Source organism: Macrobrachium rosenbergii, chromosome 9 (genome assembly GCF_040412425.1).
Source record: "Macrobrachium rosenbergii isolate ZJJX-2024 chromosome 9, ASM4041242v1, whole genome shotgun sequence".
Taxonomy (NCBI): domain Eukaryota; kingdom Metazoa; phylum Arthropoda; class Malacostraca; order Decapoda; family Palaemonidae; genus Macrobrachium; species Macrobrachium rosenbergii.
In genome coordinates, this window is record NC_089749.1 from 22487662 (window position 1) to 22508967 (window position 21306).

A 21306-nucleotide genomic window follows, 5' to 3' on the forward strand; every position below is an offset into this window, starting at 1 on the left:
GCTGGCAGTTATGTAAACAAGGGAGCGAGAGAGCTCAGAAGATCTTATCGGTGTAACCGGTTACATGCTGGGACTGAGGTATGCGTGAATAGCTGCTGGATTGACTAATTATGTAGACCAACTGCCTGGGAACGTAAAGCATCCTCTTCACAGAAAGCTCTGTACACAGAATAGAAAAATGATTGGCAGGCTGCACGCACTGACTGTATAGAAAGCTGAAATTACAGATATGCTTGATTAGTGTTCGACTGACCTGATGCAGTGAGAATGACTGGCGTGATCTTTCTCAGACGCTTGTGCATACCTTGTTGGAACTGTATAGATCAGTGGCCCAGTTATCCATTTACAAATTATTCAGGAAGAGATAAGTGCTGACAGATTTGTAGTCTGATTGTCCCAAAGAAAACGCGAAATCATTGTCACTTCACCTATCAGTTCAGGAGACCAGATTAGTTAAAGAAAACATGGAATGAAAGCCCTTTCAACAACGTGGTTTAGAGACTGTGTATTGCGCCAAAGGTTCGAATCAAAGCTCGGGATCGGTTTAATGAAACGAATGTAACTGCGCTTCTGTTATCGAGTGTACACGACTTAGACCCTTAAAAAAATTCCGACTGGGAAAGTTGCTGTAGCTGCATTTTGTTTAATAGGCCGAAAAGACACCGTTTTCACGAATTGTGATGCGAAGAGGTGCAGAGGGCAAAAAAAAAAAAATAAAATAAAAATAAAAAAAAAAAACTTAGCGAACGAGGTAGAGAAATGTGAAATAAAGAAAGCATTAAAAAGCAGACGAGTGGAGTAGTTTACGAATAAAATTTGGCGAGATGAAGTGGAAAAGTAAGTATAATAAAATATCTAACAGGAACAAGAATGAAAAAAAAAGTCCAAGGTTGGGACGTTAACAATGAAATGAATAAGCAGCAGATATCCGTTGTGGTTTCAAGAATGAGGAAAACCACCAATTCCAAGACATGCCCTCAGAATGCTTGGATATAAGAGATCTGAAGAGATAAATGCCCCGGGCGAAGAATTTGAGCCGTGACACGGATGCGCCAACGCATGTAGACATTGGCAAGCCAGCAGAACGAGGCTTCATTGTGACTCAATTCATTAGAATAAGTTCGTGCGTTGTACTTTACCGTGCATCTGCTTTTCCCTCGAATTCGTTCTTTTTCATGTTAACAGGTTTCTTTTTTCCTTTTGAAATTGTTTTTGTTCTTCTTGACATGGTCTTTGTTTCATTACATCTCGTTAGTTTAACACGTTACTTATTTTCAATGTGATTCCGACTTCTTGATATTTAATAAATTAATCTTTTTAAATTTTTAGTCTATTTTTAGACTATGATGAAGTCGAGTAACATATACTCGTACATTCGACATTTTACCGTTTGTGTGAATGTTTTATATGCCTAAGCCTATGTATGGTTGATCCATCTTTAATTCCCACCATGTCTGTTTAAAGTCTACAACAAGTCTGAGCAACTAGATTTTGCTAAATACAAGTATAGACGCGCGCAAGCACGCGTGTCTACATGTGCATTTAAATAAGGTATAAATGACAGTCTTATATTTGACCGCTTGCTCAATACCACGGTGGTCCAGTGGAATCCGCAACAGAAATTGTTTATTGAAGTCTGAATGTTACCTTGACATCGGATAAATGTTGCAAAAGAACTTAATGAATGTAGTTATTGATGTCAACAGTAATATTGCCTATCTGTTTTGATATATCAGTGAGTGGGGTACTGCAATGTTGGTTGAAAGTATTTTTGGTAAATGTTCGCCAGATTTATTTTTGTTTCATTCATTCAGATTTTGCTCCCTTTCCCTTTACATTATAGTGTATATATTTATATTTATATATATTAATAAATATAATTATATATATATATATATATATATATATATATATATATATATATATATATATATATATATATATAATGTGTGTGTGTGTGTGTGTGTGTCTTAGTGTATGTATGGTAGGGTGTGTGTATATGCGGGAATATAAATACAGTTATTTAAATCTTCCGTGCTGAATTCAAGTTTGATTATTAAAGTTCGGAAAGGTTTCGTAATTCTCCTGGCCATTAGAGCGTTTCAGTGTACAGTAATGGCCTCTCCAACGGATCCGCTGGCCTGAATGTCAAACATTATATTACTAACACTTCGGCAAATTTACCTTTCTCTCTCTCTCTCTCTCTCTCGTTATGTGGAGTAGGCGGCTTGTTTATTCAGTTAAACACGCTGAGGAGGATAATTGGTGGTGAGGAAGAGTTTTCGTAAAGCGGTTCTCTTCATGAGGATAAATATCGACATTTTATATTACGGAAATCTTCCGAAAAACGGACAATGAATGCAAAATGGGTCGTTGTCCCTTCATTAAATGATTGCCACGCCTCTTAAAAGTGTGAAGTTTATAGGAATGAAGGAAATGAGGATCTGGCGTTCAGGCTTTCACAGTGATTTGCAAGTTCTTTGGCCTTGAGAGAGAGAGAGAGAGAGAGAGAGAGAGAGAGAGAGAATCTCCTAATTGTAGCTAATAGCCAAGAAATTCCTTGTCGACAGCCACTTCAAGTCACTACAATGGGTCATTGCAAGGCAGGCCTTGCAGACCTTAATTGTTGCACAGAGACTAATATCCCAGTTTTGATGTTAGAAGAAAATAAAATTTAAAACTTTTTGGCTGTTAGAAGAAAGTAAAATTTAAACTTTTATTGGTGTTAAAAGATGAAAAAATTTAAAGACAATAAAATGTAATTTTTTTTTATTTTAGAAGAAAATAATATTAAATGTTTTTTTTATTTTGGAAGAAAATAAGATAATTTTTTTTATTTTAGAAGGAAATAAAATTACAACTTTTGATGCTAGAAGAAAATAAAATTTACAAGTGTTTTGATGTTAGAAGACAGTAAAATTAAATACTAGCCAGTCTAAGTCTCTTTTTAATTCTCAATGTTATCTTTTGGGTTTAAAATAATTTCCTTTTGGTCATAGGTATCTGTTTGGATTATAATTGTTAATGGTCTTTTTTGAATGTTTATAGATTATCAGGTAATTGTAACTGGTAAAGAAAAGGAATTGATAAGGCTTAATTAAGTATGTAATAATGACTTTCGTATGTATGAAAAGTTTCATTGAGTACGGTATCTTGAAATGCCTTACGAGCTGCCGCCCAAGTATAATATAGTGAGCTATTTAGAATGGTCCCCCTCTCCTATTAATGACTCTGTGACTGCATGGTACTGCGTGCTTTCGTCGTCCTTATTTAAGACATGAGACATCCATGCCTTTATTTGGGAATGGAATTTGTGTCCATTAAATCCTGCGGTTGATGTCATGCGCCAACGTCATACAAAGGTTTATGAATAGACCACCTTAATTACTGTCGTATCATGTTTATCTTAATTCTTGATGGGTTGCGAAACTGCGCGTCACTTTCGTGAGAGTTGGTGGGAAGAAAAGAGAGAGAGAGAGAGAGAGAGAGAGAGAGAGAGAGAGTACTTCATGAATAGCAATAGAATTACCTTGGCGATAGAATTACCAAATATTGGTCAAACTTCTGTTATTTTTCATTTTTCGTTACCTTTTCTAACCTGTGACCTACAACTGTCGAACTACTGCGGTTAGGTACCCCAGGAGTTAGTCGACTGCTTAGGGTGTTTTTGCTTTAAATATTTAAAAGCAATTTTTATAATGCTCTGAGGCATTAAGACGTAAGCTTTGAAACTATCTGGTACCCAACTGCTCGCTGCCTGACAGGTTGGTTTCTAATTGTAATGTAAGCATGAAGAAGTAGTGTCTTTGAAGTTGATTTTTATGTGAATTTTTGTTCTTTGTAGAGTTGGTGTCCTGGTAATAAAATGGTAAATCGGAGATATATATAAATATATATTTATGAATTATGCATAATATACATTATATATACATATAATGTGTGCGTGTAGATTGTGTCGTATTATACTGCAAACATAGGTAAGTGAAAGAATCTACCGTGGAATGGAATTAGATGAGAAATAAGGTATATTTAAGTATTTTCATTTAAATCATTCATTATTCACCGCTCACGCCTTGTGGGTATACAAACCTAGAACAACTGCCGGGGACATTGACTGATTCCTTCGTTGATAAAACGTAAATTCGAGTTAATTAGGATTGCTTAGTTATTTAGAAGTATTTTATGCCCAAGTCACCCAGTTAGACTTTCATGCTTTGTCCTCAGTGACATTTTTTTTTTAGTTTCAGAACTACTGTATATAGTTTTGAGAATAATCATTGTGATGGTTAGTCATGTTAGTTGAATGTGGAGTGCTACTCCCGTGGATTTTGTAATTATTTTAAAACACTTCTGGAAGGTACATGGCCGTTATTTAATCATTTCTTGTATATTAATCCTTACTGTTTGTGCCAAATAGAGTCGTTAGGCATATATTATTTGGACCTCTTCATGGGGATTTTGAATAAATGAATTACACAGTGAAGGAATAAGTTTAAATTACAGTTTTGCGAGCTTAAGAAAAATCTTGAACTTGCATTCTGTATATTGTGATGGCCAGTTCTAATGCTAACAGTGGTGTTTCTGAGATCGGCTTATCCCATAGGCAGTTTATTTGGCATGTCGATCGTTGCATCTGTTATTTTCAACTGTATTTATTATACCTCTCTTCTCTTACAGTTCCTCCTATTTATAAACTTTTAGTAGGAGTTTCAGTAGGAGTTTCCCCCTTTGAATACTTTCTTAGCAAGTGACTAGACTTTTTATATCCGTAGGAGGTTAGTGCCGTCAGTGCACCTCTTGCGGTGCACTATAGGCATTATTTAATACTCTTTGCAGCGTCCCTTCGCTCCTTAGCTGCAATCCCTTTCATTCCTTTTATTGTACCTCCGTTCATATTCTTTCTTCCATCTTACTTTCCAGCCTTTCCTAACAACTATTTCATAGTGCAAGTGCGAGGTCTTCCTCCTGTTGCACTTTTCCAATCTTTTTACTGTCAGTTTCCATTTCAGAGATGAATGACCTCACAGGTCCCAGCGCTTGGCCTTCGGCCTAAATTCTATATTCTACTCTATTCTGTGTTACAACTTTTTATATACACACCCCATACTTACACATTCCTCTTCGTATCACACTTGTCGGTGCACTGTAGAACTGTAACGTGCGTCTTATCAAGCATGACGTTTAGCCCGCTGCCACATGTGATAGACAATGCAAGGTCATACGGCCAATTGTACTGGGGGAATTTCAATGACACGTCCCTAGACCTAATGACGCATTGAAAGCGCATGGCAAGCGTCCTTGGCGTGCCTTTCTTGCCTTCAAAATCCGTACATCGTCGTCAGTTGGTATTTTAATGAAGTTTCTGTCGTACATAAAGAGGGGTTTTATTCACTGGCTGTTTCCATATGGGGTTTTTGCACATTGTGTATAGTTTTAATTTTATTCATAACATGTGTAATAATTCACTCATGGGTTTTATACACATATTTATTTTATTCTAATACCACAATCTCTTCTTTCTATATTTCCTAATAACTTCTGTTACTTCTTTTCAAGTGAACACTGTATTCTATGGAAGCTTGAACTTCGAGTCAGTGGCCCCTGTGGGCTTGTTCCTTATGAATAGAGTTCATCTTCTGAATAATAATAATAATAATAATAATAATAATAATAATAATAATAATAATAATAATAATATTCTTGGTATAGACTATACGTGCGGTTTTAAAGCGTCCAAATTTTTTTTATGTTACAATAACAATTGTAGTAGTAGTAAACTTTTTTTACCCATTACCGATCAAAATTCTTCTCTGCTGCCCCAGCGGTGACCTTGGGTTTCTTCAGGGAGGTCTCTTCATTCCCTTGCCATATCGTTCGTCGTTCTCCTCTCTAGTATTGGCATTTTTCACCTAAAACAGCTGCGAACGTGGCATGCTGGCTGGGCCGAGACTCTTTACATTTTTTTTTTTCCCTCAGTGTCGCCGATTTGTTTCGCCAAATATTTGAGGCTTTTATTTAGTTTTTCTCTTCACAATTTATATAATAATAATAATAATAATAATAATAATAATAATAATAATAATAATAATAATAATACAGTAATTTACATGTATTCAGTGGTACGAGTTTATGTATTTTTGTTTTTATTCGCCTTGAAATTTTTGTACGGAAATGTCAGCCACATCCGACTGTATATCTGTGGATCTTGTCTGTATATCTCTTGATGTCTGTTAAGTATAAAAAGCGATTCAATGTTATGTGGTCAGCTTTCCATATAGCTGTGTTTTTCTATTGCATCTATTAAAACCATTGAATTAGGAAATTGAATTGGGCTTGCTGCCTTGTTTTCTTCGATTTCTCTATTTTTTTGTTTAAATCGTTTGTCTTCGTGTCCCTTGATAGCGTCATCCACTTCCAGGAACATGTTCAGACCCACTGTGCTCCATTTAAAGAAACGACCGCTAATGTAATGTGGCTCCGTTTAATCGTCGAGTCAAATCAGCTTTTGCAGGCACATCCTCGACTTCTTTCACGGGCATTATTGTTTTATGCTTCTGACTCTGCTGTGTGTGCTTTGTTTCACACACACACACACACACACACACACACACAGGGAGAGAGAGTTGGAAGGCATGCCCTACTGCGCGTGCGCTCGTGTAAAATGGTCCACGTGGGTCAGCGGTTAGCTAACCCACCTAACTGACGAAACCCATGATCGCTTCCACACGACTGTAGCTCTTCACTAAAAAAAAAATAAATAAATGAATAAATAAATCCGTGTGCCCGTGTTGACGTAAACGGTGAACTAAGTACCAGGTAGTTAGTCGACCATGGTAGGTCGTACATAGTGTAGCGAATAGCAGGGGGCTAGCAACTTTATCTCAAAAAGACTGGCTGAGGGTGGAAGAAAGAGAAAAACTAAAATACTGAAAAACTTACGTGTGTGATGAAAAGGAAAGCGGTATTATTTAATTCACTGGACAAGACTCCTAAATGGTCATCTCGCGTGTGTCAAGACCGAGGCACAAAACCTTCATTATTGTTTTTTTTTTCCATTTAGCCAAGATATTTAGTCTGGTAAAGGAAGAGCTACAACTGAAGCTGGATTTGTTTAGAATATAATATTCAGTACAAAACCTACATGAATTTTTTTTCTTTTTTTGGGGAGTTGGGGTTTTAATTCCAAATGATGTCTCAACTTTCGTTTGTGCAGTATTTTTAGTATTTGTTTATTTTTTTTTTTTTTTGGAGGGTGAAGTTGCTAGACTCTTGCCCATTACGTGTGATGACTACAGTTGACAAACTACTAAGCTGTGGTTGCCTGGGACTCGAACCAGGTTGAACCACTAGTAAGATGTGTGTAAGCTAATTTATATATTTAGTAGATGCTATGTTACTCTCCTCTTCAAATTAATTTTCTAACTCCTCTTCCGCATTTCGTAATTGTGAGAGGAAGCGTCCCAAGCAATTTAATAGAGGGAAGTTTGGCTTTCCATTAATGATAGAAACAATATTAACAAATTCAGGTTTCATTACGTGAATAATGCATGTGCCGAGATGGCTTTCACTTTGATATACACTGAGAATGTTTTGTACCATTGGAAAATAGAACTCATTGGGACATTGTCCCGGAAAACTTACCTTATGTGAACACCACTGTTCGCGTTTGGTTCGCTTCCCGTTTTCTTCTTGTAGATTACTTAAAGTTAGGCCTTTAATTTTAGGGTGTTAATTTGACAGAACTGAAACGTGATGAAAGACGTAGGGTATACTTACGCCGGATCCTACGTAGGTTTGTTTGCCCATTTTGCCGAGATGGGCTGATCCCTTTCTACACTACTAGTAATTTGCTAGTTCTAAGGTCACTAATTGCTAACCAACACTGTCACTCTCTTCTTCTTCTTCCGCTGCTTCTTACAAGTGCCTGCTAGTTTTGGGTCGCTACTTCTGAACAAAGCACTAGTTTTACTTGATAAAAACACTACACTTACTTTATTAACAGGCACTTAGCACTACAGAAATTGTCATTTTAGTATTTGCATCAACTTATACTTTTATTTTCCTGTGAAGTATATCAACACTTATCACAATCTACTGGAACATCCTAGTTATGTGTCCTGGCTACATCCAGCGGAAGGGCGCACGCCTAGCGATATTAGGTGGTATCAAAAAGCTGTGAAGGATATACCCCCATGGCATCTGGCCGCCCCCTGTCCAAGTGAAGTGAGAGAGAGAGAGATCGAAAGCCCACGAGGAGGGGAAGAGATCTCTCTGTGCTTCTTAATACTTTGTTGGACCTCACCCCCGTCGGGGGAAGTGGAGGAGGAGGGTGTGAGGGTGATGGGTCGTTGGGGAGTGGGAGGGAGGGGGGAAGGGTGCCTGATGCTCAGTGAGTGTCATCAGCCTTCTTTAGTCAGGGGGTGGGCCACGGAGGATTAGAGAGGCATCTCTTCTCTTTGTCACCTGGGGGTTTTGTTCGGCCTTATGCTCCCTGACCTCCGGGAATTAGGCTGTTGGCGATGCTCGGGAGTGCATTGGTGTGAATCACAAAGATTAGCCGCTTGGATAAGGATAATGAAGGTAGTTAGTTGTTTTGTTTAATAATTTTAGGTATCATCAGTGGAAAATGAAATGCAAAAATTGTTTTGAGGATTTCGATATTGCTGACTACATAGGAAAATATTTTTTTAGGTTTGCCATCAAGGGGCACAGTGTTATTATTATTGTGTGTATGTGTGTGTGTGTGTGTGTGTGTATTATTAAAACTATGAATATCAAAGAATAAAAAGAACGACTAAAAGTCATTTAGACAGTAGAAGTAAGAAAAAGCTTCAAAATATAATATATGAGAAAAGGCTGATTAGATCAGATTACATTTGTTTTTTAAAATCTAGAGTTATTGAATCTGCTACCGTCAGCTTTTCGGCATCTTATGCTGGATAGAACCATTAAAGTCACTGGACCCTCTCAATTTAATTTTCATTTTGGAAGTTGCAAGTGGCAATTTTTTACTTGTTCAGAATAATGTCAAATGTCAGTTTTAATATTTTTGGTTTTGTAAGTGAATGTTAAGGCCCTCTAAAATTTCTCATATCTCGGATTGACTTGAATTTTTCACAGGTCGGTTTAATGAAAGAGTCATAGATGCGAAAATTTTCTTGGATCTAATGTGGATAGAGACTGTAGGCATTACTTAAGATTTTCTACAGCGTCCCTTCGGTCCCTAGCTGCAACCCCTTTCATTCCTTGCACTGTACTTCCTTTCATAGTCTCTCTTCCAACTTACTTTCCTCCCAGTTCTAACAATTGCTTTATAGTGCAACTGTGAGGTTATCCTCCTGTTACACATTTAAAAGCTTTTTACTCTCAATTTCCTTTTCAGCGCTGAATGACCTCGTAGGTCACAGCGCATGGCCTTTGGCCTAAATATATTCCATTCCATTCCTAATATTGGTTGGAAATATTTAAAGGTCAGAGGTCTTTGAAGTTTTTCTTTTTAGGAAGGTTTCCTTATAAGATATACCATTGCCTTTTTTTTTATTGAAAGGTCAAGAGATGGACAACTCAAAATCTCTATTCATCCCATTTGTGTAGAAAAATAGAGGAATAGAGGGAAGAATCTGGAAGCTAACCAACTTGTTTGTCAGTTTTAGTGTAAAGTTCCTTTTGCTTAAGAGAATTAAATATTTTTTGAGCGATAGTAGAATGACATAGCTTTTAGTTTATATATTAGAACCCTTGTTTGAAATGTTGTAAATTATATTAGTCGGGGGAGGGGTTAAATTACTTCCTCTCTTGAAGTTTGACACACCTGCTTCTTAAGCAGCGGCAGGTAACATGATAGAGAAAACATCTGGTTTTCTAAAATTGGGAGTTGTGTATTTGAGTGGATGTTTAACTTATATTCTTGCAAAATTGAAGTTGTTAATATTACCGTAGGATTACTTAAGAAGAAATCAAACAGCAAATTCAGTTTGAACTGGAAATTTTATTTCATTTTTTAGGATTCTCGGGACGCGTGTACCATCCAAGATAGAATAAGCTCCATCTTGATTTTTGCATATTTATTTTTTTCCTTTTCTCATCCTCCTGTCTCGGTCGAACGCCCATCGCCAGAGTGATGGTACTCTATATGTCACATTCTATTGTGAGATGACGACCACAGCTATTCCTTTGTAGAGTTGATGGTGGTTTTATCTTTGAAGTGGGTCCCATGTGGCAGAATTCATTTACTTGTATGCGCGTTTTTGCATTGTTGTTGCCCTCTCTCTCTCTCTCTCTCTCTCTCTCTCTCTCTCTCTCTCTCTCTCTCTCTCTCTCTCTCTCTCTCTCTCTCTCTCCTCTCTCGGGGATATTTATGGGATGGGTTTATGTGTACAAAGTAGTTTGTGTATGCATGTCAGTGACATCCACAAAGAGAGAGAATCTGTTTTTACAAGTAAGGATCCTTTTACTGATACTTTAATACCCCGCATGTTTCAACAGTGGCGATGTTCCGCTGTAGAGCCTGTAATTTTGTGTTTATTAAATACTTTCACTTGAAGAATATATATACTTAGTGTCACAAGTGGCATCAAAAATTGTTCAGCCATTTCGCACGGAGATTTGCTTTGGTAAGCAGAATGGATGGGATTCCTTGGCAAGGCTGTTAAGTGTTGCATCGATATGCATAACTAACAAGTATTAAAATTACGCTCTCATTATATGCCATGTGGTATGTTGGGTACACATCTGTCAGCAGAGTTCGAGGCGTTTTCATCTCTTCCCAGAATGACTGCCCAGGTTATGCTTGAAGGAGTCTGTCTCTCCTATTAGAATAATTTAAGTGGCTAGCATCCAAAAATATAGACCAATTTGACCCGAGAATCAGCGTGGGAAAGGACTTTCACGGGTTTATCTGCTTAAATTTCAGTGAAGAAGGAGGATTCTTTCATAAATGAACTGCGATTCTGACAAGGAGTCACTCAACTCCTTGTCGTAATGTTTGTCGTTGCGTTTTTCAAGGTGCAAGCAGTTTGGAAATCTGTAAATCGGGTTTCATTGTGACCCAGACTTTTAGTGGGTGTTGCAAGTTTCAGTGCAGTTATTCTTGAAATCTACCCCCCTTCTTTTTCTTATACGGTAACCCTATGATTGGTTGTTTTAGGTTTTATTAAGTGAATCGCCGCTGAGAATCTAATTTATTAACGCTGACCTGTCCTTTGCTATGTAGAGTTATGTAGGGGTATGTTGTGTGATGATAATCACCAAAGAGAAATGTAATGTATTGAGACTGTTTTACTTTCAGTTTTTCAATTAGCTTGAAAACCGATTGCTGAATGTGACGGGAATTTTTGGTAAGAATATAAGTATGAAATGTGGTAAAAATATAAGTAAGAAGTATGGTAAAAATATAAGTAAGAAGTATGGTAAAAATATCAGTAAGAAGTATGGTAAAAATATCAGTAAGATGTATGGTAAAAATATCATTGAGAAGTAAGGTAAAAATATAAGGTAAGAAATATGGTACAAAAATTAGTAAAAAGTATGGTAAAAATATAAGTAAGAAGTATGGTAAAAATATAAGTAAGTAGTATGGTAAAAATATGAGTAAGAAGTATGGTAAAAGTATAAGTAAGAAGTATAGTGAAAATATCAGTAAGAAGTATGGTAAAAATATAAGTAAGTAGTATGGTAAAAATATAAGTAGGAGGTATGGCAAAAATGTAAGTAGGAAGTAAGGTAAAACTATAAGTAAGAAGTAGAGTAAAAAATATGGCAAAACTATAAATAAGTATAGTAAAAATATATGTCAGAAGTTTGGTAAAACAATAATTAAGAAGTATGGTACAAATATATGTAAGAAGTATGGTAAAACTATAAGTAATAAATATGGTACAAAATGAGTAAAAAGTATGGTAAAAATATAAGAAGAAATATGGTTAACATATAAGTATTATTATGTAAGCCTAGGTGGCTTGCTGTTATACTATTAAAGGGCGTTCATGGCCATATATGTGTACATGAATTGTCGTATATGTGATTATGTTCATTTTCTTTTCACTTTAGGCTTAGAGAGAGAGAGAGAGAGAGAGAGAGAGAGAGAGAGAGAGAATACTCAGAGCTTCATGACATTTCAAAGTAATTCTTTGTTTTGGATTATTCTTTCTTTGAGTGCGCACCATTCTGGTGACACAGCGTTCCTCAGCATTAACCTGGATTTCACGGTCGTTTATTTATTGTTAAATCTTGTGTTTTTTTGTTAGTGTTGTGTATCCACACTGCACTTCCTGACTCACTCCTCTTTTTTTTTTTTTATTTATTGGAGGCAGGCAGACAGATATTCACCTCTTACAGGTTAAGTTGGTCTCTGAATCGTTTTAACACATTTTGCCATCAATAGATTATCGTAGTTGCAACAATGGTTTGCTTATCTTGCGCATTATAGGCTTTTCTTTCACCGTATTTCATGAAACAGACACCTTCTGTTACTTTAATCATTGTAAATATTTGTGTTTATACAGTTGAGATCTTAGAGGCTGTGGCTCAATAGTATCATTATGTAGTATTTTTTTATGGTATGAATCTGAGACCGAGACGAGCATTGCTGACCAAATGAAACTCGTCCACTGCGTGGAAGCTGTCATCCTTTTGCCTTACATACTTATGTGATATTGTCGTCTTTGTTTAATGGAAATAAGTGATCATTCAGATATATCGACGTCTAGAATTGCTGAATTTCAGCTGATGTACAACTACAGTACCTTAATTTTCAAATTTCTCTCTCTCTCTCTCTCTCTCTCTCTCTCTCTCTCTCTCTCTCTCTCTCTCTCTCTCTGGTAGCTTCGAGCGTAGTTCTGACTTATTGCAGCTTGCACCAATCTCCTCCTCTGCCCTCCACCTTTGACAAATAAAAATCCAGCTAAATTGTTTTTAATAAAAAAAATTACGTTATCGAAAACGATTTGTGAATGGTTACCACGCCATCAAATAAAAATTCATTGCATAATTACCTTATGCAAGTCGAAGAAACGAAGGCAAGGAGGGGTGTACTTAATCTTTTGCATGCAGCCAAGAAATTGTTACATCTGTTTTCGGAGATTGGCTCTTCATTCTAGAGACAATTAAATGAATTTTATTTCACTGTCTCGGCGATTTATGATCATTAAGTGACGTTACCCTCCCTCAAGAATGGTTAATTTGCATCGAAATTTGTGATGAAATGCTGTGGAATTTCAGGTGGTGTGTTTTCAGACAAGTGGATGATCAAATGTGTAATTGAAGTGGTGATTTACATTTAGATTTATCGGAGGTCTTTCTGTTAATTGTCTCTTTAAATGGTGAAAGGATTGAAAATGCAACGATGTTGTACTCTCTTGTCAGTTAACTATAAGGCATTATTTCTGCATATTTTTAATTTCTGCGACATTTTTAATTAATACATTATTTTGTAATTAGCTTTGCGTATATATATATTATATATATATTGTATATATGTATACACATACATACGTAAACGAAAAATAAAAATAAATAAAAAGAATACATGTATGTGTATGGATGTGTGTGTGTGAGAGAGAGAGAGAGAGAGAGAGAGAGAGAGAGAGAGAGAGAGAGAGAGAGAGAGAAGGGCGTCGGTCAATTGCAGTTATTCTTAAGAGCAAGGGCCAACGAAAACTACCAACTACAATTTGCTTTTATTGATCGTAAAGGTGCCACAGGATGTTTAACTCTAATTGCAATTAGCGATGCTGCTTGAAAGAGTTTTCCGCTTTGGAAAATCTACTCCAAAGCCCTAATCACCCGAGACCCCCGACCGTCATTGCACCTCATGCGGTGCACTGTAGGCGTTACTTAAGAGTGCTTTGCAGCGTTCCTTCGGCCCTTACTGCAACCTCTTTCATTCCTTGTACTGTACCTCCGTTCATATTCTTTTTCTTCCATCTGACTTTCCACCCTCTCCTAGCAATTGATTCATAGTGTAACTGCGAGATTTCTTCTGTTGCACCTGTCAAACCTTGTTACTGTCAATTTCCGTGTCAGCGCTGAATGACCGCAGAGATCCCAGCACTTGGCTTTTGGACTAAATTCTATATTCTGTTCTGTTAAACTAAATTTATTTGGTGTCATCACTAGACCGCTTCATTTCAGTAATACACTTTTAGCCTGCCATCCCTTGTCGGTCTGTACACCAGTAAAAGGCTTTATAAATACGTAAATTCATGTCCACATATAGCCAGGCTCTTTCTGGAAAAATAAAAAGAAGAAATAAAGACATTACGGACCTTCACACTTGAAGTCTTTGACTTGAGGATCTCACAAGTAGACTAAGAATATCGATATTTAGAACTTTGAAGATGGTCACATAGTTTCTGCGAAGAGCAGAGACCGACGCGCCCCTCTTGGCCTAAGACACTTTTAAGGCAGAGTCGAACTGGTCTGGAAGTCGGTATTAAGAGTGACATCTGTTCTAGAGGGTCAGCCTGACTTTCAATTTGAAACAGATTTTTCGTTGGAACAAAACACTTGTTTTTCCATTTAGTGTAAACCTAAAAGACCAGTTCTTAATACAATATTTTTGAATATCTTAGAGAGAAAGGACCTTTATATCTGGAGAGTGTACAGTATTAATCATGTCTTGAAATGGATAATAACTGGAGTGTTTTCTGCATAGGGCTTCATTCTTGACTCAGAAGTTAAAAGATGAATGTGGCAGTAACTGCTGTCAGTTTTCTCGTCACCAACCTTTGTCTGAGAAAAGTAATACACACACACACATTATATATATACATATGTGTGTGTGTTTCCGAGTTTCTTTTGTGTCGTCCTCCATTCTCTCTTCGTGACCCAATTTAGTGAAAAAACATTATGATCCATCTTTTTATTTTGAAGAATTATCTTTTACTCCATCTTCGTATGTTTCCCAGGCTTTCAGCTCTTTAACTACTCCACATAACTGCTCAAATAATTCGTCTCGGCAGCTTCCACGTTTTTTGCAGCGTGTTCAACATCCACACTTTATTAGAAGCATTTTCTCAACAAAACTTCAGACATTCAGGTTTAGCTTTCATTTAATATACAGTATATGCAATTGCTTATTGTTTAACACTGCATTTAAGGAGGAAAGGAACCCGCCAGTAGTTGTTCAATATAAATTGAATTTTGAGCAATTCCTTTTTATAATGGTTTGTCATTTGCTTTTGATTTGTTTGTATTCCTGTTTACTTCACGAGAGAATTATCTGTCAACATTTACCCACATTTGAAGTATGCTTAAGAACCCACTTTTAAAAATATTCGGAATGCTTAATGCGAAAGCCAACGAGACGGGAAGGCAAATAAGTGATGGATGCGGCAGATGTTATTCTTAAAAGAAGGAAAACTTTAAAAACCAGGGGACACAATTCCAAAGCTTGATGGCAGGGGGAAAGATATTGTCCTTCATATCCAGAATGTTCAAACTTACTTCTATTTTTTTTTTCTTTTATAGGTTTCATTTTCTTGTTAATATACTGTTGTGGCTTCATCGAGGATTACTCCGACCTGTCTCCCGAGGCTTCGAAATGTAGCACTTTCTTCCCAAACATTTTACATTGAATATAGATGAAATGGAATATAGAGTTTAGGCCAAAGGCCAAGCACTGGGACCTATGAGGTCATTCAGCGCTGGAAAGGAAATTGAGAGGAGGTAGGTTTGAAAGGTGTACAGGAGGAAAACCTCGCAGTTGCACTAGGAAATAATTTTTAGGATAGAGTGAATGGCAAGGTGGAAGACAGATTATACGAATGGAGGTACAGTAAAAGGAATGAAAGGGGTTGCAGCTAGGGGTCGAAGGGACGCTGTAAAGAACCTTTAGTAATGCCTACAGTATAATCCGTGAGGTGCACTGGTGGCACTACCCCCTCTACGGGCCATGAAATATAAAGTATAATGTTCGAGTGAAATATATTTCTCTCTCTCTCCACCGTGAGTATAGTATGTCAGATTGCACCCTGTCTAGGGTGCCACAGGTAAAGATAAAAAAAAAGTAAACGAAGAAGAACAGGAAACCCGGTGCCGTGTTGCAGTGTGATTCACATCCCATAAACAACGCCAATATATATTTCCCTGGTGAATGTGCGTGCGTACACGTGTGTGTGCGCGCGCGCGCGTTCTGGCCTGCACGGGCGTACGTACCACATGAGCTTAGAAGTCCCTTTGAAGAAATAAACACGAATATTGGACGAATCCTTTATCTTTTGTATCATCTCTTGTATCTTGTTCCCTTTCATTCGTTTTGTTTTTTCTAGACCTGTTTCTCTTATTTTCATTCTTGCCATGCTTGCGTCTTGAATCTTATTTGTAGTCTTTTTTTTATTTTAGTCTTTCTTACTTATTTTATTACGTAATAATCATTAATCGTTTTGGGGTTCTTAATGTTTTACTTATTTTCTTCGAAAACCATTTTGTACCTTTTCCATCTCCATATTTTTTCGATATTTGACTTCGTCAATAAAGTAATGTTCGCATCTCCGTCTTCTTTCATTTTTGCACTTCTTTATTCAAAGGAGAATTTGGCTGATCTTACAGGAGACTTGGGTAAGACGAGGCGTGAAGAATTCGTTTCTTGAGAGAGAGAGAGAGAGAGAGAATAAAGTAGAGATCTCAAGACATGTCAGCGTAGCAAGTCCGTGGGTTGTGGTTCTTCAATGTCTAGACCGTGTGTTTATTGCACTCCACATCGTTGAAATAGATAGACGCTCCTGTTACTTACAGTACATGGAATGTTCATACAGTGGACGCCAGTATTGCTGTGGATTTAAGTTCGTAATGCGACATTTATTTTACTTGAATGACCTAGAAGAAAGGTCTGTTAATTGGTGAAAAATATACTTTCTTCTCGCTCGGTCTGGATGAGGTTATTCCTCGAATGCGGAGGAGTTGAATTGATTTACAGGGTTTTCTCCCCCTCTCTCTCTCTCTCAACAAGGTGATCCCTTACTCCCCGAGAGGTTGCAATGTTATATAGTTTCTCTCTATCTCTCATAGGATTTTACATATTCAACAGAGTGGTCGTATTAGTATTGTTACTGTATTTTGTTGGTAATAATAGGAGGAAGAGGATGTTCCTTACGATGTCTAACCGCAGTATTAGTATCAAAATCCACTTAATGTTTTGTGGTTACACCAAGCATTCCTAACAGGGATTCTGTCGCATTCCACAGTGTCATGATATTTCTGGGATAATGGTAAACATAACGAATGCGGGTGTTGTAAAGAGTTCTTGTGTCTTACCGATTTATTATTGACTTGTATTATTATATGAATCATTTCTGGTTGTCCCTCTTGTAGTCAGAAATATGAACATATCACTTGAGAGAGAGAGAGAGAGAGAGAGAGAACTTGGGGTAAGGCATGAATAGTTTTTATATAGCACCATATTTCTGTTATCGCCTCAAGTCATGAGTACATTCTTTACATTAGCTGCAGACGAATGGCTCACAGAACAGTCCTAGGAAAGAACGCGGGTTGAGAAGAGAAGGGACTTCTTTCTCTTTGGTGTTATTCTTAGCGATATTTACTGTGCCATTGTCAACTGCATTTCAGGTTTATTTGTTTCCTTGAAAATTGATCGGATGTTGTGTTGGGGGTGACGTTGGGTTTTGCGGACAATAATATTCATTGTTTTAACCAACTGGTAGCTTGAATTTTTTACTACGATATCATAATATACATTCATTATTCAGTAGTTGCTATTGCAAATATGTACATAAAACTTTAAATATGAATGACGTTACATTCATTTTGCTGCCAAGGTTTGGAATCCTCTTCATGTTTCTGCCGTTTGTGACTTGTAACCTTGCTTTTGGAACGGGAAGAAAGGATTATCGCTTCCGTCTTGACTGTGTTCCACACTTTTTTCTCTTCCTGGTTTTCTTCCGGCCAGGCCTAGAAGTGGCTATTAGGTAGCCTGTTGTAATGCCCTCCGGTCTTGAAACAAACACACACACCAATATATATATATATATATATATATATATATATATATATATATATATATATATATATATATTTCTATATATATAATATATATACACACACACACACATAGGCTAATGTATGTATAGTGTGTTGTTGTAATATGAGTAATGTATTTAAATACAGGTATCATATAAATTTGCTTTTTATTTATTTAGCGCCAAAGTTTGTGCAGTAAAATGTCACTTTTATAAATTCCGTAGGTATCTGGTTTCATGTGTTGTCATCCTAAATTACGATTTGAAATCTTAAGCCAAGAAGGCAGCATTGGCAACCTTCACTATTGTTAATGTCATGAGTGACTTCTCTTGTGCGTGTGCATATGTGTTTGTGTGTGTGTGTGTGTGTGTGTGTAACCTCTTGTTTGTGGGTATGCGCATGTTTAATGCAAATCTTGGGAAAGCTAGAGTTTAGAGTATTGGAAAATTGTGATGTGTTGATTTGTATCTCTGCGTACTGCGTCTGCAGTCATGACAAACCAGTGAGGAAGAGGAAGGTACTGTTTGGCAACCACTGTAGTTATAGTTGTTTCTCTTTCCTCCCCCCCCCCCACTTCATGCACGCGCTGTTTAACAACTCCTGCCCCTCACAATGTAATAGTTTTTGTGTTCCCTTTTTAAATTTTGTCAGGTTCTGCCCAGGTGGGAAACTGCGGAAGCCAAGACATTCCGTGTTTCTCAGAGTAATAGCCTTTCATTCTTTCACTGAAAGAGGCTCTCTCTCTCTCTCTCTCTCTCTCTCTCTCTCTTTGTTTTATCAAGTACGCATTGCATAATGTGGCAATGTTACAATAAGTACTTCTTATTATAGTCTCCTGTTAACATAATTTTTAGAATCAGTTTTATCGTTATCATATAGCCTATCTGTTTAGACCGTGTCTTGGCCTCGAGTTTTATTCACCTTAATGTATGATGTAAAGGGATATAAGTATGTCACCAGTAAGTTTTTATAATTATTTTATTTTACTTCTATCACATAGATTAGATAAGAATGCCCTTGGCATGTAAAATATCGTTGTACTTTTTAGTTGCTTTTATTTTTCTCGGAACTTGGATTGCATAATCTGTACATCTGCTCAAACATGCATTCTAATATCTAAAATATCATGATAATTTAGTAAATATCTCTGCACCACTGTGTAGCGACATTCAATTCAATTAAGGCAAAAGGAAGACAAAACCTATTATATTATGTCGGCGCAACATTACATTCTTGAGAAAAAACGAGGGCTTTTATCATTTTAAGAGAGAATGATGATGATGATGAAATATGTTGCCTTTATATTCCCAGTTTTTTTATACTATTGCTGTTTCATATCCTTCCTAACTTGCGCGCGTTGTTCAAAGTTGGTTGTGACGCAAGTTAAAGCAACCGTAATCCATCAATCAATGTTTAAAGTTGGAGCCAGAGATCGCGAACCCTATACAGAATACAACTCGACTGAGGAACAAAAGAACTATTGTTAAAAGAATGGTTAAGTCGGTGAAAATGGCTCCTTAAGCATCGTAAACGACGCCTGATCATAAACAACGGAGCTTTGTGCTGTACGATTTTCTGAAAGCATCCGGGCGGCACTTCACAAAGGGCGGCATCCGATGGTTTGATAAACCCAGAGGCTGAATAGCATGCATCTGGCTTTTATATTTTGGGGGAAAACTTGCAGAAGTGTTTTGCATACTGTATGTTTGCTTGCATGTATATATATATATATATATATATATATATATATATATATATATATATATATATATATATATATATATATATATATATATCACACATTACAGGTGAAAAATAAGAAACAGGGTGTAGGTCTGACCGGTTTCGACTTTATTTCAAGCCATTGACGAAGGACTGATACAGAGTGTGAAGTCACAAATATATATACTACAAGCACAGTACTGACGAACATACACAACCGTTAGAGCTCCATATCCCTATTCAGGCCAGTGTCGAGGTAGGTGTCCTTTAAAACTAATTTGGCTAAAAATCACAATAGACTCTCAGGGGACATTGCTGATAAACAGACCATACCCCACCTGTTTATCAGCAGTGTCCCTGAATTGTGTTTTTAGCCAGAAATAAAGACTCCTACACCGGCCTGATTATGAGATAACCTCCTTTGTGAACACTCAATATATATATGTTGTGACTTCTCACACTCTGTATCGATCCTAAATCAATAACAAATAAGTCGAAATCAGTCAAAAGTTCCCTGCTATTTTCACCTAATCATGATAATGATGACAAAAGAATCCATATAATAATATATATATATATATATATATATATATATATATATATATATATATATATTTATATATATATATATATATATATATATATATATATATATATATATATATATATATATATATATATTATATATACATACCTACACACACACACGTAAAATTTCTGTGTTGTGAAATAGACAAGTCTCTTTTTCACAGATTGGCAAACCATAGACACAGAGTACTTCAAATCAGATTAATTTTTTATTTTTCTTTATTTGTTCAATCCAAACTTTTTGACAATATTTTCTTTCTAGTTTAAAATTTTTGACTTGGTCTACTTTATGAACAATCTGTAGACTTATTTGAATGGATATATAATGCAGTCTATTGGGTCGCTAATCACTATTATGAATGCAAAATTCCTGTATATTGTAATAAGCCATTCCCTTCAACTAGGGTTGTCTCCAGAGAATAAACCATCCTACAGTCACTGCCACTCTATTTCTTGTAACTGTTGAGTTGTGGACGAGCCACATGTGCAGAAGACTTTGCAACATCATCTGCTTCATACTTCACTGAAGGCTCATCAGCACTTTGTTGAACCCTCCAAAACATACTGTGCCATACATCTCTTTTATCTAGCAAGCATGCCGACACCTCTTGATATTTGTTCCTTTTCATTCCAGTATCACTCCTATCCATATTTTTCTAGTGTAGGTGCCCCTCTCCCCCTCCTAACACTCATATTATACACTTTCCACCAGCCTATCATAATCCACGTTTTCCTCCAGACCAGCACTTCTAGAACCTCTTTGATCCACCCGTCCATCTAGGCTAACTTTTTTAAAACCATACTTCTATTATTTTCACATTTCTCACTTTGAGTTCTAATTATATCACAAATACTATACAAACAGCTCATCTCAAAAGCTTTGTTTTTATTTTCATTCAACGTTCCCGCTTAACTTCAATAAAGGAGTGTTGGTTCAACAAGTAATTCATACCCTCCCACTTTGTCTTCCATTTACTCTTGAAGTTCCCATTTTTTGTGCATACCCTACAACTTTCCTTG

The 21306-nt window shown here is 36.7% G+C and overlaps 2 protein-coding genes across 3 annotated transcripts in view; one reads left to right on the plus strand and one right to left on the minus strand.

Annotated features, from left to right (window-relative positions):
• FipoQ (F-box/LRR-repeat protein FipoQ) overlaps positions 1 to 8398 on the minus strand; it is a 161355-nt gene extending 152957 nt beyond the window's left edge. The window contains exon 1 of the mRNA XM_067108643.1: positions 7777 to 8398. Coding sequence (XP_066964744.1) covers positions 7777 to 7806 — 30 coding nt within the window. The 5' untranslated portion in view covers positions 7807 to 8398. The remainder of the gene's footprint in view (positions 1 to 7776) is intronic.
• Zip99C (Zinc transporter Zip99C) overlaps positions 1 to 21306 on the plus strand; it is a 154080-nt gene that overhangs the window by 123689 nt on the left and 9085 nt on the right. The gene's annotated exons all lie outside the window — the stretch shown is intronic.